Source organism: Chiloscyllium plagiosum, chromosome 36, assembly GCF_004010195.1.
Source record: "Chiloscyllium plagiosum isolate BGI_BamShark_2017 chromosome 36, ASM401019v2, whole genome shotgun sequence".
Taxonomy (NCBI): domain Eukaryota; kingdom Metazoa; phylum Chordata; class Chondrichthyes; order Orectolobiformes; family Hemiscylliidae; genus Chiloscyllium; species Chiloscyllium plagiosum.
Window position 1 is genome coordinate 8,976,619 of NC_057745.1, and position 25,566 is coordinate 9,002,184.

The 25,566-nt window shown below is 41.1% G+C and overlaps 1 protein-coding gene across 3 annotated transcripts in view; it reads left to right on the plus strand.

The window, feature by feature from the left end:
- Positions 1–25,566, plus strand: part of LOC122540929 (aggrecan core protein-like) — a 104,889-nt gene that overhangs the window by 55,634 nt on the left and 23,689 nt on the right. For 2 of the 3 annotated variants that reach the window (XM_043677240.1, XM_043677241.1), the window contains exons 7-13: positions 154–870; positions 2,792–2,966; positions 4,649–4,776; positions 6,899–7,192; positions 9,989–10,354; positions 14,098–15,669; positions 21,309–21,422. In XM_043677240.1, coding sequence (XP_043533175.1) covers positions 154–870; positions 2,792–2,966; positions 4,649–4,776; positions 6,899–7,192; positions 9,989–10,354; positions 14,098–15,669; positions 21,309–21,422 — 3,366 coding nt within the window. The remainder of the gene's footprint in view (positions 1–153; positions 871–2,791; positions 2,967–4,648; positions 4,777–6,898; positions 7,193–9,988; positions 10,355–14,097; positions 15,670–21,308; positions 21,423–25,566) is intronic. The other variant, XM_043677242.1, reaches the window with a different exon arrangement.

Genomic DNA, 25,566 nt, shown 5'->3' on the forward strand with positions numbered 1-25,566 from the left:
CTAAGATTACATTGGTATAAGAACTTCAGACTGTTAGGACTCTGATATATAATTCAATTTGATGTTAATCTTTGCAATATTTAATGCAATGAGGATCCTTCCTTTAATCTTCCCTTTGCTGCTAATCTCTTCAACATGTTTCTTTTCTGACAGGAAAGGTTGATATTGAAGCAATAACAGAAACTCCACTTATCTATCCAGCAACAGAGCCAGAAGAATTATTTACAGATGAAGGAAGTGCCTTTACCATTCAAACTATTACTGAAAGGGTCGAGAAATTCTTCACACAACCAATTGTAGACAAAGAAGCAATAGGAGATATTATTACGCTTAGTCCCTTTACTCCAGAGACTCTTCCATTCACTGAGGAAGTAACTGAGGTGACCAGAGTTCCTGAGATGCTCACTCCAGGGACCGGCAGCATTCCACCTTCTGAGGAACCTGTTCCGTCTGTTAGCGAGGGAATTACTGTTGCTGAAATTACACACCTACCTGAAAACCTAACAATTAGCGAAGATTTAACCACTCCTGAAATTGTATTAGCAGTAACTGAGGTGGTCACCCTTTCAGAAGTCACCGTTTCTGAGGTAGCAACTGCTGAGGTGTCTACACCTGCTGAAGAGCTGACAGCAACTGCAAGACTTGAAGAAGTCACAGTGACTCCGGGGGAGAGTCTAGCCACTATTGAGGAGGTTGTTGCTGTGGCAACAGCAGCTCCAGCAGTCCTTGCAACCGTGCCTGAGGAGCTAACAACTCTTCCAGAAGAGACTGGCACCCCAGTCACTGAGCTCATCACCCAAACATTAATGATCGAGGAAGGGAGTGCAACATTAGAACCAATATTTCCTATCAGCCCAGTTTCTACAACCGGTGAGTTATTGGCTTGATGGGTACAACAACAAATTTGCCATCATTTGGTGATATTTCAGAGACTGTAGAGGAAGGTATGGTGGCCTAGTGGCTATGGTACATGACTGGCAAATCTCAGGTTATGATTCCTAGCCCTGCTACGGCAAGTCACGAAAATGAATTTAAAAAAGTAAAGATACCTTAACGGTGCAGGTGCATAGTTCCTTGAAAGTGGTAGATTGAGTGATGAAGAAGGCATTTGGCATGCTTGCTTTCATTGGTCATAACATTAAGTTTAAGAGTTGGGAGGTCATATTGTGGCTGTACAGGACATTGGTGAGGCCACTTTTCGAATACCACATATAATTCTGGTCACCCTTCAATAGGAAGAATGTTGTCAAACTTGAAATGGTGCAGAAAAGATTTACAAGGATGTTGCTGGGACTGGAGAGTTTGAACGATAGAGAGAGACTGGATAAGCTGGAACTACTTTCCCTGGATGCCAGAGACTCAGGAGTGAGCTTTTGTGTTCATAAAACCATGAGGAGCATGGATAGGCTGAACAGCCAAAGTCTTTACCCCAGGGTAGATGAGTCCAAAACTAGAGGGGATGGGGAAAGATTAAAAAAGAACCTGAGGGATAACCATTTTTTAGAAGGTGGTGCTTGTATGCAATGAGCTGCCAGAAGAAATGATGGAGGTGGATATAATTACAACATTTAAAAGGCATGGGTATGTGAATAAGAAGAGTTCAGAGGGATACGGACCAAATGCTGGCAAAAGGGACTAGGTCAGATTGCAATGTCTGCTTGGCATGAACAACTTGAACTAAAGGGTTTGTTTCCATGCTGCATGATTCTATGACACCATGTTTATTTGTAGTTTGCATCAGGAAACAGTGGATAGGAAATCAGTCAGGGAAAGGAAACTTCTACCTCAAACTGCGAACACCAGCCCCATACAAAATAGTACACTTTCGACAGCCTTTGGAATTTGGCAGCCTACAGCCCGGAGGATGCAACATTGAGTTCTCCAATTCCAAGTAACCTCCCTTCCTATCCCCCGACTCCCTTCCAAGCCCCTCCCACTCCTTCCTCTCACCAACCGGATTTATTCCTCGCATTGACCAACCAGGTCGTACCCTCTACCTGTCTTCACCTATCCCCACTTCACCACCCTGCCTCTGCCACCCCCTTTATCTGCAGCTCCCCCTCCACCTACCCCAGTCCTGAAGAAGAACCGCCTGATGAAGGAGCAGCGCTCCGAAAGCTAGTGCTTCCAAATAAACCTGTTAGATTATAACCTGAATTTGTGTGATTTTTAATTTTGTACACTGCAATCCGACACCAGCACTGTCAAATCATGGATAAATAACAAACTGCCTTTAAACTCACTAGTCAATCATTCAAATATCGCTAAAAATGCTCATGTCTAGGATCCCACCCCACCCCTGTGCCCTGTAGGACAAAATGTGAATGATAATAAACTTTACTGTTTAATGGTACAACAGTAAGACTCCACCTCTGCTACTGTGTGTGATGAGGCTTGGAAGAGGAAAACATTTTGAGAGGTTGCTGGAATCGAACATTGTTTACTCAATATTTTATAAACTATAGACTTAGCAAGCGAGCTGCACAGTAACATCTCCTTTTAGAATCTTTCCAGCTTATTATCTCATACGTCAGTATTGAAGTAGCTTATGGTTCACATAATTGAGGAGTAGAAAGTGAGGTCTGCAGATGCTGGAGATCAGAGCTGAAAATGTGTTGCTGGAAAAGCGCACGTTTCGGGCATAAGCCCTTCCTGAAGAAGGGCTTATGCCCGAAACGTCAATTCTCCTGTTCCCATAATTGAGGAGTAGGCTTTTACTCAACAACATTCACTGTATGTGGCTGGTTTTATGTGGTGCAACTCAATCACCTGCATATATGTTCCTCAACAGGGGTTGTTTTCCATTACCGTGCTATTTCAAGCAGGTACTCTCTGAACTTCACCCAGGCCCAAATTGCCTGCTTGGAAAATAATGCTGTCATCGCCTCACCTGAGCAGCTTCAAGCAGCCTATAAACAGGGATACAACCAGTGTGATGCAGGCTGGCTCTCTGACCAGACTGTCAGGTAAAACATACACTAAGTCTCTTCGTTCCAAACAAAATGCCATCTACTAAGCATTGAAAGCACAGAAGAAGGCCTAATGGTTCCATACTGGTGTTTATGTTCTACATAAGCACACTCCTACTCCTTTCCATTTAACCCGATCAGAATATCCTTCTATTTCTTGTCCCTCATCTGCTTATTTGGCTTCCCATTGAATACAACCATGTTATTTATATCCACTACTCTTGTATGGAAGCACATTCTACCAAGCTCTTGGTATCCAAGTTTCTCCTGAATTCCCTAATAGATTTATCAATCACTATCTTATATTTATGGCCCCTAATTCTGGTCTTACGAGAAAATGGAGATATCTCAAAATTATAAGCTTTATAGCGATCATAGTTTGATTTGATTTGATTTAAGCTTTATTGTCACTTGTACTCAAATACAGGAGGACAGTAAAATGTGTATAATGTCGCCACACACACGCCATCTTAGGTACGAAGGAACCTAGGTACAAAACTTAGGTAGAAGTAGTAACGTAGAGAAACAAAGTTAAAAGTTAAGCATAACCATTGTTCTTAGTATAAATAAAGAAATAAAGTTAAAAGTTAATTGTATGATATTTAAGCATTACTTTAATGGTGATATTAATACAACTGCCAAAGCCATCATTAAACAACACCAAATAGTGTTCAACAGTTCCAGTAATTAATATAGTATAATATTATCCACAGGAGGTGATCCTCCAGTCCCATATTTCTGCTCAGCAAATTAATTATTTTGTAGTTGATTTGTATATCAGTGGCAGCTTTTCACTGAATCCCTCGATACCCTTGACTTACAGAAATCTCTCAGTCCCGGCACTCACTCAGTTTCCACAACCTTCTGTGGGATTTCCATATTTCACCACCCTTTGTGTGAAAATGGGGCTCCTGATTCAACTCCTGAATTCATGGAATAGAAAAGAAACTGATTCCAAAGCCTTTAACATCTCTGTGGGAGCCCGTCCCATTTCACCAACTCTCAGAGAAGATGCTAACCTGAGGCCTTGTTTGCCCTCTCCAGTGGATGCAAAAGATCCTATGGCACAATTTTTTAAAAATAAAGCAGGGGCTTTCTCCAATATTTAGCCTTCAACCAGTGACACTAAAAAGAATAGATTATCTGGACACTATCAGACAACAACTTGTAAGAGCTTGTTCTGTACAAATTGGCTACCACATGCACCACATCACAAAGCATTGAATTGGCTGCAATGTGCTTTGATGTATCCTAAAGTTGTGAAAGGCTCAGTGTAAGTTTTTTCCTTTCTGAGAATACTGATCCTAAGTAAAAATTAGATTCACTAAGCCTCAGCAGTTTTACCTCAAAGGAAGTTAATTGCATACATAAACCTCTGAAAAAAATCAGAGCACCAATCTTGCAGGGTACCGATTCTGAAATTGATATTCTGTGGAAACACACTGGCAATTGATTTTAATAATAAAGAGCAGCAAAAAAACAAATATTTTTGTCTTTGGTTCATAAACAAAACTTGGATATAAAGCATCTTTTCATTTTTTAATGTCCTTCCCTGAAAATAATGACATATTTTGTGGGCATTTTTCAAGCAAGCAAAAGCATATTTTGAGGTAAAATGGGAAAGAGTACAAACAATTATTTTTATGGATTTTTCATATCGGAAACTTCTGTTTGTTTAGGTACCCTATGGTGAACCCCAGAGAACGCTGTTTTGGTGACAAAGATGGCTTCCCTGGTGTAAGAAGCTATGGTGTCCGCAAGCCTGAGGAAACCTATGACGTTTACTGCTACATTGACTGTCTAAATGGTACAATATTTAAATCTGGACAGGGGCCTGTTTTTTTCCCCCTGAGTCTCTTGTAATGATCTCAGCTGATGTTATTATTGGACCAGTCTGGTTCCAGACTGAAATCATATCTGATCGTATTTTATATTATTTTGGTTGGAATGAGGCGACCTCTAACTGAAACATAAGGACACAATCCTACAGGTTTGGATTTAACAATAAAACAGAAGTTTCTTATGCAAAAGAAATAAGGATAAAATAGAATAAACCAAGCTATTTCCATATCATGCACAGTTAAAGATTTTGAAACACATATTAAAAATATAATCCCATCATTTCCAAAAAGCACCCTTTTACAGTACTTACCCCAGAGAGAATGCCCTTTTCTATGCCGCATAGAGTTCTGCATAGCTGTGGTTCCAATTCCCAGTCATAAGAATCAGATAGTGTCGTCCTCAAGTTTTCATAGAACTAAGCTTAAATTTTCTCAGCTTCAAATAACCCTTTCACCCTTTTACCCAAACACCTCTGGTCTGAAACTTTAACTAAAGTCCTTACACTAAGGCAACATGTTTTTTTTTAATTCTAAACTATCTTCTCCATTTCCCAAGAGCAACTGTATTATGTATCCAGCTTCAGGTTCAACCAGGACCATAAAAAACTGCCCAAATGGTATCTGAAAATAGACATTTTTTTCAAACCATGGGTATTTCCTTTTAGCCCAAAAACCCAAATCCAGAAATGTCTATCTGAAAGCTTTATGCAAGACACGGTTTATTTTATTCACTCATAAATTCCCACCAACCTTTGAAACTATCATTTTGACAGTTCTTTTAAAAGATATCACCCAGACTGCAAAAATATTTATATGTTAATCATTAAACCCCTTCAGCACATAGAAAACTCTCATTCCATTAGTTCAAATTCAGAAATCCAAACTCAAAACTAAATAATATTAATATATATATAAATTGCTTGCCATACATCATTATTTATCTCTCTAACTCACTCTCTCCACCTTTGAGTTAAACTTTGTTCACTTTTACAGGCCGCAGAGTCAAGAGAAATCATGGCGCCATGAACACATCCTTCAAAAATGCCACACTTCAAATTCCTGGACAGTGGTGTTTGGGGGTGTAGGGAACAGGTTGTGAGTTGGTTTGGTAGTCAGGCTAGGGATCTGGGAAGTGTCTAATTATCAAGGCAATTGTCAATGTTCTTTGAGGGGGGACAGCTGTGATTGGACAAGTAGGAAGTTTCCTTTCAAGTCTTTGGTTTCCATGTCTTTGCACGCTCGGAAGTAAAATGAAGAGTGATAGTGCAGGAAATCTCAAAAGTAGGAAAAAAAATTAAGACGTTTCAAATAAAGATCCAATGACACCAGGATTAAGTTTGAGAAAAAAGCTACAGATTGTAAGAGCTAAGGAAGATGAGGAGATAGTGTTTCACCTTTTAAGGTCTGTGGAGGATAAGTTTGAGTAGAAGGCTATCAATAAGTCTTGATTTCAACTCTCAATGAAGAAGAAGACTATTGTAGGATTGCAGATTTAGAATTTAAAGGATGTAGTACAGGGACATTGCTAATGCTAGCGCTTTTGTCACTAACTGGAGATAATGAAGGTTGTAATAGAGATGGTGGGGTAGAGGCTAGTGATGAGAAACTGGCAGGAAGCATCATTGTATCTTAAATAGCTGCTTTCCTTCTTCACACACAAGGCAAAGTTATGTTTCCTGCACCTTTAGACACTGTTAATTGTAAACTTGTTTTGGAATGTCAAGTACTTCTGCAGTGGTTGACCTAAAACCAGCAACTGGGTGACTAGAAATGTATGACAGGGTCAGTTAACAATAATTGAGCAAAGATGCCAAAATTTGTTGAAGTTCCAAAATGTGAAGAATTGCGTATGAAGGTATAAATGAAAGAAGTTATTAAAAAGTTGGTCAAGAATTAGGGTTAATGATATTGGGGAAAAACACAGATAAAACTGTAATTTTCCATAGCTAATAAACATTGAAAAGTGCTCCTGAATTCCTTACGCCTACTGTTCATTAGTATGTTACAATTTTCAAAAACGAGGAAACATGTCCCATAGTACATAACATTATCAAGTTTTGTTCATTTTGTTTCTTTTCTATATTACAGGGAAGGTATTCCACGCAACTGTGGCCGACAAGTTTACCTATGATGAGGCAGTTGATTATTGCCTAAGTCACAATGCTAAGATAGCCACTACTGGCCAATTGTATGCAGCCTGGAAGCAGGGTATGGACAAGTGTCGAGCAGGCTGGTTATCAGATGGCAGTGTTAGATACCCTATCCAAAGTCCCAGACCATCCTGTGGCAGTGGACGAGCTGGAGTGAGAACAGTGTACATGAACGTGGATCAAACTGGGTACCCTGATCCTGAATCACGCTATGATGTTTATTGCTTTAGAGGTAAGAATTTTTTTTTCTATTCGTTTTGAGATTTCCCTCATACAGAACAGGGCCAGCAAGTGAGGGAATGGGTGACAGAAACGGAATGAGTTTGTACATCCTGTATCCTCTCTGAACTAATTGTTTCTTTATTATTCACTAATGAGATGTGGGCGGTGCTGGGTGGTCAACATTCATTGCCCATCCTCAGCTGCCCTTGAACTGAGTGGCTTGCTAGACCATTTCAGAGGGCAGTTGAGAGTCAACCATATTGCTTTCATAGTGTTAATATTGCTTTCAGTCTGGAGCCATGTAGGCCAGACCAGGTGAAGATGGCAGATTTTCTTCTCTGACGGACACTATCTAGTGATCTAAATGGATTTTTCCAAAAGTCTGTAACTGTTACATGGTCATCATTGGATCCTTTGTTCCAGATTTTTCTTTTATTGAATTCAAATTCCACCATCTGCCATGGGGAGGGGGATTTAAATTCAAGTCCACCAGAACATTAGCTGAGGTTTTGGATTAATAGTGATAACACCAGTAGGCTTCCCTTTGAATTAACTAAACTTGTCCTTTCAGAAACAAAAACAGAAATTGCAGGAAAAACCCAGCAGGTCTGGTGGCCTCTGTGAAGAGAAATCAGAGTTAATGTTTTTGGGTGAGGTGAACCTTCCTCAGAACTGTCCTCTGTCTGCTATCTTGCATGCTCCATCACAAGATTCATTCAATGGTATGCACCCATTGTCTACTAGACATCATTGCATAAAATAAAGTTGCTTTCAGATGGGAAGTGGTAGTACAATTTCAGAGAATATGATTTTTAATCCCAGTTCAGGAACTCAACATCTGGATGATTTCTGATTCTGGACTCTGCACTTAATGAACTTAATGCCCAATGAGTGACATTGGGTAAGGCATGAAGGCAGGTACAGTTTCCTGGATGTGTTGCTCCAAGGCAGAAAACAGCCAGGATAAGGCTTGCAGAATAGAGCAAGCAAGAGACAAGAAAACAAATGCCCAAATGACCAGTTGGAAGATTCTTGACGTTCTATCTTTGAATCACCTTATTTTTCATTGGCTACCCCCAACATGTAACAGCTCCTCACATTGCTCCCGAGAGCTGAACATGTATCAAACCCAAGCCAAAGGGGAGGTGCTGACGTAGCTGTAACACCAGTGGCTTCGTAATCCGGATCATCAGGCTATTGTTCTAGAGATATGGGTTCAAAATCTATCATGGCAGATAATGAACTTTGAATTTAATAAATATCTGGAATAATGAAAGGCAACCATATAACTGCTGCTGTTCGTAGTTTCCTTTTAAGAAAGGAAATCTGCCAGACTTACCTGGTCTGGCCGGCATGTGACTTCAGACCCACAGCATCATGGTTGACTTTTAACTTCCCTTTAGGGAATTAGCAATGGGTAATAATTACTTCTCGCAAAAGAATAACAAAAAAATCTCTTTTCCCAGTCTCGTGACCCTCTCAGCCTGTTGTTAAGCTCTTCTGTGGGAAGTTTATCAGGGCATTAATTGAGGACAAGAGCATTATTGGCTCTTTCACCTACAAGCCACCATTCTTGATTGGAAAGCAGTGCATCCAGAGATTTCAGAGGATTGGCACAGCATCCATGTGGGTTACTTATAATGTACTCCCACACCCAGCCCCATCATTCCATATATCCCCGCCTCCAAAGACAAACAAAAATCAATCCCAAAGAATCATTAAGCATGGTTCCCATGGAAACTGGAAAACTAGAACAATGGTATGCCGGGGAGTGAAGACAACAGCATTGTAATTATGGTCTACAGAATAACAGGACCCTCTCCTGTGCCACATCTTCTCTCTTCCAGCTTCCCCACACAATAATGATTAACATTTAAAATTTTGACTAAAAGCAAAAAACTGCAGATGTTGGAAATCTGCATGTCGCTGGTATTTTAAAACAAAAACAGAAATTGTTGGAGAAACTCAGCAGGTCAGGCAGCATCTGTCGAGAGAGAAACTGAATGAATATCTCGAGTTATAGAACTATCGAGTTATACAAAGCAGAAACAGACCCTTCAGTCCAACTAGTCTATGCTAATCATAATCCCAAAATAAACTAGTCCCACTTGCCTGTACTTATATCCCTCCAAACATTTTTTATTCATGTAATTATCAAAATGTTTTTTAAATGTTGTAACTGTGCCTGCATCCACCACTTGCTCTAGAAGTTCATTCCACACACAAACCACTCTCTGTGTAAAAGAATTGTCCCTCTTGTCTTTCTTATATTTTTCTCCTCTCACCTTAAAAACGTAAGACAACCTGGAATTCCAAAGAAGTCATATCCCAAAGGTTAATTTCTACCATAAAAGACTGTTCCTACAGGAACTAAACAATGTCTGATCAATATATTCCAATGCTGCAATACAAGTTGGAAATGCTAAGATCAAAGTAACTAACTGAAGGGTGTACTTGCTCCTCAGTTGAGCTGAGACTATGTTGTACATGGGGGAGATTTTGTCATATATACCAATTTTAAATAAATGTTCTAGAAATTTCCATTTTTCCCCCGATCTTAACTTTGGTGGAAGAATGGTTTCAGCAGTCATTGATATCCATTTCCAGAGACACCACTGAAATTGCAGTGTACATTTAGAAAAAACCCATGTAACTTCTCCACTATAACCTCTAATGTCTTAATGCAAAGTCCTAGGGATGTGACACTCATTGACAAATCCCAAGGGGTACTTTTAACGTTACCATTAAATGCAGTTTGGATTCTTGGTGCTCACTATCTTTTTCTTTCTTCCCCTTTTCCTTTTAGAGGCGATTGTTCCTGTGGTTACTGAAGAGCCAAAGATTGAGAAACTGACCGTACCTGTGATCCTACTGGACAGGGTTTCAGAAACTCCTGAAGTTAAGGTAGAAACAACAGTGAGACCAGAAGAAGCTGAAGAAGGCAGGACTGAGACCTTTGTTGTGGACACTACAGGGCAGCCCACTATAACATTTGGTTTGACTGAGGAGACTATAGTGACCCAAGTGGTGCCAAAGGTGGCAGTATTGCCAACTGAATGGGCTACAATATCCCTGATGTCTGAGCCTACCACTGAAGCCATCACAGATACGTATCTCACAACTGAAGAGGCTGAGAAATTCCTTGAAACAGTTACACCCACAGCAGAGCCTGGTGAGTACTGCAGTTAATAATTTGGGAACAAGAAGATACTATTGGAGGAGTATTACAACCACACAATTCATGCTCTATATTAATGGAATCTAACCTTGCCTCATTGAGAAGTCTTCACTAGATTTCTCACAAACCCTTCAATGTTGAAGGAGTTGGTTTGTACTACACTAATAATGCTGGCGGCAAGCTATTTGTTCTCTTGTCTGGAGGACAGTTGTTCATTATTGAGTTTACACAGTGACAAGAGGAGTAGGATTAGTGGTGAAATTGGCCTTAGACTTTAGCATCAACCCAATTAATAAACTGTTCACTCTATGGAGTGCCTTCATAGAACCACAGAAAGGTTACAGCACATAAATAGACCATTCAGTCCATCATGATTGCACCAGCTGAACAAACTATCCTACCCTTCTAATCTCACTCTCCAGCATCCACTCTGTGGCCTGGTAGGTTCCAGCACTGCAGCTGCAGATCCAGGTTCCTTTGAAAAGAGTTGAGGGTTTCCAACTTAACCACCAAACTGGGCAGTGAATTCCACACACCCCTCTGCCCTCTAAATGTGAAAGATCTCCCTCATGTCCCCTCTGTTCCATCTACCAATCATTTTAAATCTGTGTCTCCTGGGAATGACACAGAGAAAGCAGGTCTTCCCTGTCCATTCTATCCTTATACCCTTGTTATTTTATACACCTCAATAGGTCAACCCTCAGCATCCTCTGTTCTCAGGAATACTGTACAATCATAGCCTGTTTGATTTCTCCTCCAGTCTGCAGCTTTGAAACCCTGGCAGTGTTCCTCTAAATCTCCTCTGAACTCTCACTTATGTCCTTCCTGTAATAAGTGATTATAACTGTACCCAAACCTCCAGTCAAGGAATACCTCCAATTGACTTCAAGAAAAAATAATAAAGGGGTCCAACATGGGCAGTATGGTGGCTCAGCGGTTAGCAGCTTCAATTCCCACCTCAAGTGACAGTGTGGAGTTTGCACATTCTCCCTGTGTCTGTGTGGGTTTCCTCTGGTTTCCTCCCACACTCCAAGGTTGTGCAAGTTAGATGGATTGGCCGTGCTAAAACTGCCCCGTGTTTGAAATGCACAGTTACAGAGATGGGGTGAATCTGGGTAGGATGCTGTTTGGAGGGGTGATACAGACTGAACAGGTACTTCCACACTGTAGAGATTCTATGGATCTGGACTCTCTAGTTAATAAGGCCAATTTCAGCTTTTGGGAGGGAATTTCACAATTTTCTGAACTCCTACCCTAAGTTGTGTGTTGCAAATGTCCACTCATTGGCATATTTTTGGTTTGATGATCCTGAACAATTAAATATACTTGATTCCACATTTTCTTGAACAAATGATTGGACCAGAATATTCTTGAAGAGAGCAAAGTTGAAGTACATGGCCAGGAAAAGTGGGCTGCATGCATCATATTTTCTATCTTAAAACAAAAGTAATCTTCTCAAAGGCGTGATTTGGAGGTGAAAATGTGTTGTTGGAAAAGCGCAGCAGGTCAGGCAGCATCCAGGGAACAGGAGAATCGACGTTTCGGGCATAGGCCCTTCTTCAGGAAGGTGATTTGGAGGTGTCAGTGTTGGACTGGGGTGGACAAAGTTAAAAATCACACAACACCAGGTTATAGTCCAACAGGTTTATTTGGAAACACTAGCTTTCCGAGCGCTGCTCCTTCATCAGGTGGTTGTGGAACATGACCATACGACACAGAATTCATAACAAAAGCGTTACAGTGCCATCGAGTTGCAAAGATATATTAAACTACTTCAGTTAAAAAATCACACAACACCAGGTTATAGTTCTTAAACAAATTTAGATTAAGTCTTTCATCTTTTAAAATGGGATAATGTGATTTAGGTTCTTTAATATGTAAATCCCAGAATTACATTCTCAAGGTAGCGTCAGCTTATTTAATAATAGGTGTCGTCTCAGCTCAGACAATGCATTAAATGTGTGAATGTAAAGTCTGTACCATGTTGAGTCAATTTTATTCCTGAAGTGGGGCTTACAGAATCTTGCATGGATTCATGCAGTTTTTGAGCAAAATAAAATGTAATTCTGTAAATACAAATTTACCCATAAACTTATATGTGTGCGCGTGCAGGAGAGACTGTGTGTGTGTAAGCTTGGTCAAGTAGATGCATGAGTGTGATGGGGTATAAGCATATGAGAGGGTGTGTGCGTGGGGGTGAGTGCAGGGGGTGCATGTGTGCGCGTATGAGAGACAGCCTGTGTATGAGAGAGGTCAGCATGAGTGTGCGAGAAAGTAAAAGTGTGTGTGTGTACTGCAATGCGGGTCACCTGTAGTGTGAAATGAACCCAAGGTCCCGCTTGAGGCCTTCCCCATGGGTATCCAACTTGGCTATCAGCCTCTGCTTAGTCACTTTGTGTTGTTGCTTGTCCCGAAATCCATCTTGGAGGATGGTCACCCAGAGATCCGAGGCCGAATATCCCAGACCGCTGAAGTGTTCTCTGACTGGGAGGGAACAGTCCTGCCTAGTGATCATTGCGTGGAATCCATTCACCCCTTGCCATAGCGTTTGTTCAGTCTCGCCAATGTATCAAGCCTCAGGGCAACCCTGCCTGCAGGTTATGAGATAGACAACGTTTGCGAGTGACATGAGTACCTGCCATATATATGGTGGGAGGTATCCCCGCATGTAATGGTGGTATCCATGTCGACACTTTGACACATCTTGCAGTAACTGTCGTGATAGGGTTGTACGGTGTTGTGGTCAATGTTGTCCTGAAGGCTGGGCAGTTTGCTGCGATCAATGATCTGTTTAAGGTTTGGTGGTTGTTTAAAGATGAGAAGTAGAGGTGTACAGAAGGTATTGGCAAGGTTTTCTTCCTCATCGATAATGTGTTGCAGGCTGCGAAGAACATGGCATAGTCTTTTGGCTCCCAGGAGTACTGATGCCACCTTTAGAATGTAATTCTGGGATTTACATATTAAAGAACCTAAACCACCATATCCCATTCTAAAAGATGAAAGACTTAATCTAAATTTGTTTAAGAACTATAACTTGGTGTTGTGTGATTTTTGAATAAAGTTGTTTAATATATCATTACAACTCTATGATACTGTAAACTTTTGCTATAAATTCCGAGTTGTATGGTCATGTTCCACAACCACCTGATGAAGAGGCAGCACCTCGAAAGCTAATGCTTCCAAATAACCCTGTTGTACTATAACCTGGTGTTGTGTAACTTTTAACTTTGTCAAAGGCAGTAAGAGCAAGGAATCACAATGCCTGAGGTGAAAATCCTCAAAGTATTTTCCAGTGAAAGAGTGTCAGGTATTGTCTTTTTGAACAAAATTTGTTCATGAGATGTGGGCATCATTGGCTAGGCCAGCTTTTAGCGCCCATCACTAATTCCTCAGAAGGCATTTAAGACTCAACCAAATTGCTGCAGGTCTGGAGTAACATGTAGGCAAGGCTGGGTAAGGATGGCAATTTCCTTCCCTATTGAATATTAGTAAAACAGATGCATTTTTACAACAATTGATGCTGGTCACAATTAGGCTAGCTTTTATTGTAATTTTTTTTAATGAATTCACATCATACTGTCTGTTATGGTGGAATTTGAACCTATATCTCGAGAAATACTAGCCTGGATTACTTGTCCAGATAACATTGTCACTACATTAGGAACGCCTTTTGAATGTATGCAGTAAATACTATATTTTTTTCCATGATTTCAAACAGTTGTTTGTATCTTTTTCAGAGTTTACTGAAGTAACGCCTCTACCAGATATTGAGATAAGTGGAGAACCGTCCGGAGTCCCTTCTGGGGAACCTTTTATCAGTGGAGAACCTTCCGGAGAACCTCTTGTTAGTGGAGAACCTTCCGGAGAACCCTTTGTTAGTGGAGAACCTTCTGGAGAACCTCTCATTAGTGGAGAACCTTCTGGAGAACCTTTTATCAGTGGAGAACCTTCCGGAGAACCTCTCATTAGTGGAGAACCTTCTGGAGAACCCTTTGTTAGTGGAGAATCTTCTGGAGAACCTCTCATTAGTGGAGAACCTTCTGGAGAACCTCTCATTAGTGGAGAACCATCTGGAGAACCTTTTGTTAGTGGAGAACCTTCTGGAGAACCTCTCATTAGTGGAGAACCTTCTGGAGAACCCTTTGTTAGTGGAGAACCTTCTGGAGAACCTTTTGTTAGTGGAGAACCTTCCGGAGAACCTTTCATCAGTGGAGAACCTTCCGGAGAACCCTTTGTTAGTGGAGAACCTTCTGGAGAACCCTTTGTTAGTGGAGAACCTTCTGGAGAACCTCTCATTAGTGGAGAACCTTCTGGAGTACCTTTTGTTAGTGGAGAACCTTCTGGAGAACCCTTTGTTAGTGGAGAACCTTCTGGAGAACCCTTTGTTAGTGGAGAACCTTCTGGAATACCAGACATTAGTGGAGAACCTTCTGGAGAACCTTTTGTTAGTGGAGAACCTTCTGGAGAACCTCTCATTAGTGGAGAACCTTCTGGAGAACCCTTTGTTAGTGGAGAACCTTCCAGAATACCAGACATTAGTGGATTACCATCTGGAACATCAGAGATCAGTGGCGAACCATCTGAAATACAGGTAATCCTAATCCCTCCAGAAGATAAAGAATATCCAACAATTCCATCTATATTTGTAGAAGCAGGGGAAGGACCCATTGAAGAACAAATTTCAGGGATTCCAGTTTCAAGTGGGGATTTGGATGCCAATGGCAAACTATATGACATTAGTGGCCAACCTTCTGGAGTTCCTGATGGTAGCGGGGAACCTTCTGGAATTCCCCAAATTGTTATTGCATCTTCCAGAATTATTGACGTAAGTAAGGAACCTTCTGGCATTCCTGAAGGTAGTGGAGAACCATCGGGAGTTCCAGAAGTCACTGGAGGACCTTCAGGAGTTGATGAAGTTAGCGGAGATCTTTCAGGAGTGCATCAAATTAGCAAAGAACCATCTGTTGTTCCTGACATCAGTGGTGAACTTCCTGTCATGCTTCTACCTCTAATTCCTAACATTTCTGGAGATGGTTCACTACCTGATGTGGTAGTGAGCACTGGTCCAACAGACCTTGAACTAACCTGGGTGAAAAGAAAGATTCCAAATGAAGCTGGAGGTGAAGGGGATAAGGTTTCTTCAGTGTCCGTAGACAGTGCGACATCCAGCGTCACAGAAATGTCAGTTGGGTCCGAGACTGTAGGGGTGCTAAAGGTTACTCCTGCTACTCCAATAACACTTTCAACTGTTCCACCTCAAATCTCGCCAGAAGTTGTGACAATTGTGGCTGAGCCGGTGATAGCAGAAGGTACTAAATGTTTTGATTCAAATTATCTTCCTCACTTGGAGTAGATTCTGTATTAAGTGGTGTTCCAGCAGCATAATGGAAAACTGTAGCCAAAAACCACTGGAATTGTGTATTTTCTCATTTACTAGCGGATCACCCTTGGCGGTGTTCACGGTAAGTCAGATGGAATGCTGTTTTATAATGACGAGAATGTTATGCGATCTAACATACTACTCCTCACTGAAATGGAGATATGTTTAAGACAGGCTGTGCTTTTAAGGCTGCAAGATCTGACTAATGTAAGTAAATATATCTTCAGGTCAGTCAGACTGTAATTGTTTCTCCCTGAGGAGAAATGGTTCCTTTATCCGTCTCCTGGTCAGAAAACACGAGAGACCACAATTACTCACAGTGTATGACCTCAGTTATTTTCATTCAACCTATTGTTCATCCTGACAGAAGACAGATCAACCTGAAAAGAGAGAGAGAAATGTACCTTATTGCTGAGGGTGGTTAACTTGTTTACATGACTAGGGGAGTCCAGTCATTCATGTAGCAGCCTGTCTGATTCTTACACTAACGAACTGGAATTTAACAAGAACGCTTTCCCAGTTGGGCCAAGTAAGGCATCTACTGAATGAGATGCTGAATTTTCATCATAGGGGTAAGAAGATTGAACCTGATCTGTTGTGAGGTCAGAAATTCATCTCCAATGAGAAAACATTCTGATTTTCCTGGGTATAAGCATTGATATGGAGCTTGCCCTTCTGCTCCTGCCACAGTTAATGCCAACCCATTCATAGCTCAAGCACTTGTCAACCATGTAGCATCATAGCACATCCTATACTGAGCACATCTTCCCCCTTTGTCACCCTCCTCCTCTAATAGGGTGGTGCCCTAAGGCAGCTGGGCTGGTTCACAAATCTGTACCCACTTGCCTTTAGATTGGCTGGCCCTGAAGCCACAGATAATCTGCCCAACGTTTGAAAATGAGAAGCGCAATTCATTAAAAGCTCTTAACAAACTTATAAGCAAGCTTTAAGCTAATTTTTAAATTAACTGACCTTGATAGAAAATCACTTCAAATATGCATTTATCAACTAAGGCGGCTGAATGGAAAACTTGAAACTGAAAGGAAAATTCACACATGCTGGTGCTTGGAGCTATTGATTATTAGTCCCTCACAACAGGGAGAAAGATCTTCATCACATTGTGCATTGTGATTCCAATTCTGGAATTTATGTTGGAAGAGGGATGAGCACTGGAGAGGGCGCAGAGGAGATTTATCAAGATGTTGCCTGAACTGTTGAACTTTAGTTACAAAGAGAAGTGATGTAGACTGAAGCAGAGGAAATTGAGGGGAGATAAGATTGAGATGGATGAAATGATGATGGTATAGATAGGGTACACAGGAAGAAACCTTTCCCCTTGGTGGAGGGATCAGTGACCAGGAAGCATGGATTTAAAGTAAGGGCCAGGAGGTTGAGTAGGGAATGTGAGGAAAAATGTCTTCATCTAGATGCTGAGATGAATCTGGAACTCGCTGCCTGCAAGGATGATAGAGACAGAATCCCTCAACAAGTTTAGGAATTATTAAATATGCACATGTGATGCCAAGGCACACAAGGTAATGGGCCAAATGCTGGAAAATTGGACTAGAATAGTTAAGTGATTGTTTTTGGCTGACACAGACTCAATGGACAGAAGGATCGTTTTCTGTGTAGTAGACCTCTATGACTATCCCCTCAATATAAATTGGATGCTATGTCATACACTACGAGGGAAAGAAGATTTTCTTAACCTACCCAGGTCTGCTGTGACAAACATTGGAACATTAACTATACTTCCAGCACTATATTTTACAGGGAGTACAGGAGGATAGGTAGCTGAATGATAATCAACACTGAAATACCTTTAAGGATATGGAAATATTCAAAACATTCAAAAGCATCTCAATGTTTCCCTAATTCATTACATTGCAGGCAGTGATGAGCTCTAATCCTATAATGCCAAAGATAACTCAGTGTCCAAGATCATTTCCCCACACATCTCTTCCTTCCCATCTCTAGCACCAGCAAGAAAAGTCTATTCATCTGTTTTTGAAAAAAATCAATGTTCACCAGGACAAGAGTCATGATTAGGTTACTAACCAAAATATCCAGGATGTGAAAGATTAAATTCAGCCATATTTGACCGTTTTAATTCAGTTTCAGGGAAATAAATTGTAATATCAATAAAAGCAATGTTATCAGAGTGATGGTAAAGATCCAGCTGGTTCTGCTATCCTGCTATCCTTACCGAGCCTAACTTACAGACTGGACTTCAAATAATTGGAGCAGGTTCAGCTCCCTGGCCAGTGAACTATTGGGCAAGCGCTTGGTTCTTCTGAGGAGGAGGTCCAGCTGCAGTAAGTGCTAGGTAAGCTGCGTTCATGCACCTAATCTCTGAGCTACCACCCCACTCCATCAGCAGCTGAGGGATAGCTGTCAGACATTTGTCCCGATTCTAAGTCTCATTGACAACCCAGACCATGTAGGTTTGTTTCCCCTGTGGGCTGAACCTTACCTCCAGTTTAATCGCAGGTGGGTTTTCACATCACTAGGCGACTGATGCGCACCCTCTCCCATGATTCAATTGGACTAATGGTCATGGTTCCTTTGGTAGATGTCAGAAATATCAGCCCAGTTGGTGAATTCAGTCAACTGGCCTTGAAGTGGCCAAGCAAACCAATCAATTGCTCCATCACTTTCTCGTGGCTATTAGGGATGGGCCACAAATCTTGCCAGAGTTGTCAACATCCTGAGAATGAAATTAAACATTTTGTTTTTAAATTCATTCATGGGATATGGACATTGCTGGTTGGACCAGCATGTATTGCCCATCCCTAGTTGCCCTTGAGAAGGTGGTGGTGAACTGCCTTCTTGAACAGCTGCAGCCCATGATAGGTAGAGCCACAATGTGTACAGTCTAGTTGCCCTGTTATAGGAAGGATATTATTAATGTGGAGAAGGTTCAGAAAAGATTTACCTCAAGATGTTGCTGGGAATGGAGACTTTGAGCTATAAGGAGAGGCTGGATAGGCTGTGACTTCTATCACTGGTGCATAGGAGGTTGAGGGGTGACCTTATAGAGGTTTATAAAATCATGAGGGTTATAGATAAAGTGAATACCAAGGCTCTTTTTCCTTGAGTGAGAGAGTTCAAAACTAGGAGGCATATTTTTAAAGTGACAGGGCAAAATTTTAAAAAAGGACACAGGGACAACATTTTACACAGGGAGTAATTCATGTGTGGAATGAACTGCCAGAGGAAGTGGTAGATACAGGTACAGTTACAATATTTAAAATACATTTGAATAAGTACATGAAAACGAAAGATTTGAAGGGATATGAGCTAAACTCAGGCAAATGGGACTAGTTTAGTTTGAGGACATGGTTGGTGTGGACTTGTTGGACTGAGCAGTCTGTTTCCATGCTGTGTGACTCTATGACTCTCAGAGATGGAATTCCAGGACATTGACCCACTGATACTGAAGGAATGGTGATATGTTTCCAAATCAGGATGGAGACTGGCTTGGAGGGGACCTGGCTGCTGGTGGTGTTCCATGTATCTGCTGGAAAAAGCACAGCAGCTGACGAAACATCAGAGGAACAGGAGAGTTGATGTTTCAGGTTAGGACCCTCCCAACCTGAACCATTAACACACCCCACCACCCACCGCTCCTCTGATGCTGCTTGACCTGCTATGCTTTTTCCAGCTCCACACCTTGTTGACTCTGACTTTCCAGTATCTGCAGTCCTCACTATCTCCATGTATCTGCTGCCTTTGCCCTTCTAAGTGGTAGAAGTTGAGAGTTTGGAAGTTGCTGACTAAGGAGCCTTAATGTAATTTCGGCAGGGCATGTTGTAAATGTTACACACTATTGCAACTGACCATTGGTGGTGGAGAGAGTGGATGCTTGTGGATGACATTTGACAATTGACATTTGTGTACATTTTCAAGCTGGCTCCAATGCGAACACCTAAACCATTTGTGCTAAGGTCTTCTATTGGTAATCTTCCCTTTTTTTTAGAAAAATGGCACTAAAATGCCAGCAGAGAAATTTAACATAAGTGTTTGCATTTGATGACAAAGTCTATCCCAGTGACGTAACAGGTATTGTGTCTTTGTGCACCTAATCAGTCAATGGCCCGATTCCTGAATCTTGGTTAGACTACTGAGAGTACTATACACAGTGCTGCCCGACATATTCTAAAATGCACACAGAGGCATGAGAGAAGGTGTAACATGGATTTAAAGAATGATAAGATAAATTCATGGGTACAGAAATCAGGAAAGAAATGACAGGCCAGGATTTTTTCTGTTGCGAAAAGTCTAAAGGGCAAATAGACTTTAAAGTGGTTGAAGTATTTTATTAGGCAATGTTTCTGAAAGGGTCAGTATTGAAGACCAAATTGAGCTCCACTCAACCTATGTCATCTATATCCTAAGAGTCAGCATATCTTAGGATCTCGATGGGGACAGACCTGTTATCCAACATCTCCCAAAGGTTTTACTAACACTGTTTTCATACTAATGGAACTTACACATGATTGCTATCATGCTGTAAAACACAGCTTCTGTAAGACAGAAGCCCCTTCTTGTTAGATCACCTTGTGGTTTTCCTCTATCCCTTTAGACCTACTAGGCCCTGTAGACTTAGTTAGAGAAGGAAGACATTGGCAACTGTCCAGCCATCCATTTGTTGGCAGTGGTTGACATCACATGCTCACACAACAGAAAGGTTTTGATCAAGTGGATACAAAGAGAATGGTTTGGCTTGTGATCGAGGATCTATCAGTATAAAACAGTGATAAGGAATCAGACAACACCAGTTGAGAGTCCAACAGGTTTATCTGGAAGTGCAAGCTTTCAGAGCGCTGCTCCTTCATCAGGTAACTAGTGGGTCAGGAACACTGGACACAGAATTTATAGTAAAAGATTAAAGTGATGCAATGTCCCACCCCAGTCCAACACTGGAACCTCCACATCATCAAGAAATCAAATAGGGAACTCAGGAAGAATGTCTTTTTCCTAAAGTAATGCAAATTTGGATTTTTTTGCCACTGGGAGTAGTTGAAGAAAATCATATAGATCCATTTCAGAAGAATGGAAGCATGCATGGGAGAAGTGAGCAGAAGCCTGTCATAGATTTTGATGACAAAAGAGGAATAACGCTTGAGTAGTGCATAAATTCCACCATGTTACTGTTCAGTCAGTAACAGTCTGTTACTGTGCCATCTATTTGATGTAATCCTGTGTAATGCATATTTTGAGGGAATGAACTGTAGAACCAGCCCTGCAAGTTGTATATGCCAGTTATGTTTTCAGAGCAATGCTCAAATGCTTTGTAATGATGACAATTCAAACATTTGCATGAGTTTAAAAGGATTCTTTTTTAAGGTTACAGAAATCGTTGAACTTACCAATTTGGGCCGAGAGGCTGATTTAGCCATCATCAGTAGATTGCTGTAGAAGGACTGTTTAAACCATGTTCAATAAAGGATGTAGGCACAGTTATGTTTAAATTGGACTAATTCTCAGTCCATTAAGTGCCTCACTTTAACTGAGTCAAACATCAAGTAACTGCATCACTCTGTGATCTTCCTGGTTTTTCCATAGTTGTACCTGTTCTATGTCAAGACAACCTCTGTGGTAAGGGAACATGTGTACTGAGAGAAGGCAGCTTTGTTTGTGAATGCCCGCCTGGATTCGCAGGACAACATTGTGAAATTGGTATGTGAGTCAATTATTATGTTACGTAGCCAGCTCACAGCCTTTCCAATGCAGTGAAAGGTAACACTACAATGATCGGGTGAGCACTACCTTTGAGTTTTGCCCAAATACAGCATCACGGTCGGTATTGAAATTGCAGCTAAGCACAAGGACCACCTGAGTGTTTGGCTTCAGCTTCAAGGCAGAATGCTCATACTGTGTGCTTCACACATCGACAACATGGGTAGGTCACAATTAGGATCTGGTTCCAGTCACCAATACACTACCTTGGAGGAGCTTCCGATTCCTAATCTCAGAGGACCAACTTTGAAGAAACCCAGAATCATGGAATTGTTACGGTGCAGAAGGAGGCCATTCAGATCTGCAATGATTCTCTGAGCATTTTGATTTACTACTAATCTCCTGCTTACTCCTCATGTTCTTCATGCTGTTTCTACTTGAAGCACCATCCAACACCCTCTTGGATGGTTCATTTCCAGGCAATGCATTCCATACCCAAACTATTCATTCTGAGAAAAGGTTGTTTTGCTGCTCACGTTAGGCCCATAGAAAAAGCTAGATTTTTAACCATTGAGAGGAAGCAACAAGGAAGTGATCGTATTAAGAGAAATGCAACAGAAACAGTGTTAAAATGGTAAACTCAGAATATAACTAAATCATGACAATGTGACAGGGAGAGTCAACTGCAAATTCAGGGTTGACCCAGGATTTTCTCCTGTACACAGTGAGCAGTGTGGCAAGAACTTAGAGATCACTTTTAGGAAACAGTTGAAGTTGACATTCGCCCTGGAGCTGGAAAAACCTCCAACCTGATATTTATTTTACAAATAGATGGACATTCTGACCTCAATTTGTTTGGAAAATTACTGTCAGTTCCTCTCTTAACCACAAGATGGTGATGCAGTACCATCCATGATCATTCAACACCAAGGAACTCCCATCTGTTGCATGATCTTTAACATTTGGCAGTTGTTCCAAATTCCATAGTGTCTCCCACTAGAGATGGATTCTCCTTTGAAAATTTTGGCATATTCCTGTGGAATCTCGGGTGTCAAATACTAGCACACGCCTAGGGATCCCACACAGTCACTGGCATATTCCTGACACACTCCTCACAATGTCCATAAACACTGTAAGACAGCCTTTAAAAATACTGACCCATCCCTCTTCTGTTATTTTATAAACGAGAAACAGCCACCACTATCTCGGAGAAAACAATATTATCATTGAAGAGCATTGGTTTCTCTTCAAAAATACAAAGCTCATAAATCAACAAACACTGGAACTGTAGATGGAATAGAGAATACTTGAGGTGCTGTATTTGTTTTCTGAGCTGTGCATAGATGGCCACAAGTGAGCAGACCCTAATCATAATGTCTCAACTTTTGGTTTAGTTCTTGGCATCATTTTGTGTTGCAAATGTAGAGTGAGGGTGTTAAGACAGTCAGAAATAAAATGATCATCAGCAAATAAAAATGACAATAAAATAAACATGACCATAATATTTTTGGATTTGTGCACTTCTGTTTATCTTCCCAAAAGAAAAGTTTTGACTGATGTGTGTAGGAATGCATCAAATGTGATTCAATTGGTTTCTATCGGGATAGATTTAAAGGGACACTATTGTCATAAATAAATAATTACAAATGTCTTAACATGATGACCTTCACATTACGTAAAGAGTGAGGGATGAGTTAATTTGTCATTTAGAGCTCCTGTTCAGATCCGGAAACTGGATTCAAAAGGTGTTATGCCTCTGGGATTCTGTAGAAAGGCCCCATTCACATCACAATATCAATGGTACAGCATTGGTGAGTAGTTGGTGTTGTTCTTTATCCCCCAGCCCCACTCCCTCTCTTCTCATTGGTTGCTGAAGATACCAGAAGGATCACTGGATAAAAACAACTTGACTGACCACATACTAGGCTACACATTCTATCAGCAGCCACACAACATAGCAAATTCTGGTTCTGCTTGACCAACTGTAGTAGAGTATTGTTGGTTACGGTATACGCTCATTGAGTCTAAGGTGTAGCTTCTGTATGAGTTGATGAAGGTGCAGGGAGTGAGTGCAGGAAAATACTGAGGATGGTGCATCTCAAATAAATTGCAGCAAATCTGTGGCCTAAGTTAATTGAACACCATCGTCCTACATCAATGCTGAAAGCATTCAGTCACATCAGACACCAACGGTTCCCCTGTGGGACAGACATAATGAACAAAAGGGTCTTTTTTGGAGCCTGTCATTGTTCAACAGCAATCAAAAGCTTGCTCAAATTTCTGCTTTAGCTGTGTCATCATCACAAATTAATATCCAGATTCTGCCATGGGTGTACAGAACAACCTCGGTTATTCAAACATCTATTATCCAAATTTCGGATTATCCAAACAAGATCTCAATGTCCCAATGCTTGGGTAAACTGTGTTATCCGAACATTCAATTACCCAAACAAAATACTCCCCACCCGTGTTGTTTGGTTAATCGAGGTTGCCCTGTATTTATATTGGGTAGAGGGGCAAAGTGCAACTTAAACCAGACATGGAACCAGGCAGTTGGAATAACGACATGGAGGCCAGTATCGCAGCACCAAGCCACCCTTTGTTTACTTGTGCACAGTACACAGCCTGTGGCCAGCCAGCTCGGAGTCAGCCACCTGAACTGAGGAAATTCTAATCTCCTGGTTATACTTTTATTTTAGCCAGTATGGTACCATTATTCCAGAACAGCGTAGGAATAAACCAGGGAACTATAGCCAAATGAGTCTAACTTCAGTGGTTGGGAAACTGTTGGAAAAATTCTGAGAGACAGAGTGAATCTCTACTTGGAAAAGAAAGGATTAATCAAGGTTGTGAAATAATAACACAGAGGTCAGCATCCCATTACCAAGCTACCCTTTGTTTACTAGTGTACAATACAGTGGCTGTGTCCCCAGCCAGCTCAGAGTCAGCCCTCAACAGAAGAAGTTCTAAACTCTTGGTTATATATATATTTTCTTTCCTCCAAAAACACAAAAAAACAAACAAAAAGAAGGCATTGTCTCGGATCAAGAGAACATTTCCACACAGTAACACTGGCTGTACCCAGTCAGCTCAGAGTCAGTCCTCAACTGAGGAGATTCTCCTTTTTTTTTTTAAACCATGTCACATTTTATTTGCTTGTGCATAGTGCACTGGTTATAGCCAGCTGCTTGGAGTCAGTCCCCAAACTGAGGAGATTCTAATCTCCTGGTTATACATTATTTTTTAAAGGTGTGAGGAAAGAATATGCAAACATGTTTATAACTGAAATGACAGCACAGAGGCTGGTACCCCGTCACCTTTATTTACAAGTGCACATTATACGGCTGTAGTCAGCCAGCTCAGAGTCAATTCTCTGAACGGAGGAGATTCTAATCTCCTGGTTATACTTATTTTTCTTATCAACCTGTTCAGAATTGTTATTACACATCCCTGAAGCAGGTGAAACTTGAACCCAGGCATCTACTCCAAGGGTAGAGACACTACCTCTGCACCACAAGAGAGCCCTTTCTAAATGAGGGTTCATCTGGGATACGAACACTGGAACCTCTCACATCTGTACACTGTGGAAGGCCCTAAGCGAAAATCATACCGTTAGACCAATGTGTCACAGGGTCCTCCTGGTTCTATTGGTCAGCCACGGTTTTCCTGATTGGCCCAGGTTGACAACTCCAACCAACAACCTCATAATCAATCCCTACATCACTGTTTGTTCCTGTGGCTTCTACAGGATTCCATTTATCCAATAATTAAATTTTGGATGCAAATTGTGGAGCAGGGATTGTGGGTGGGGTGGTTACCTTCCAAGTTTCTCTAGTTACTGGTCCCACAATCAATCAGCACAGTTTCTTCCAGGAAGAATTAAAAGCTTCATTAAAATACTTCCAAGTTATGGGCGTGAGTCATTAGGAACTGGGTAGAGTGATTGGCAGAGCACCAACATAGTGATCTCAGGTTGTAAAGGTTCCATTCTTGGTTTGAATTTTATAACTGAATTACATTTTTGCAAGGAGATCGATCATGAATAGGAGACTACCTGGATTTGCCAATAGATTTGTGGGGCCTGTGATATTGTGTTATGTTTCAAACTCTAGACTCCAGAGTTCAAATCCCACATGAAAGTGTG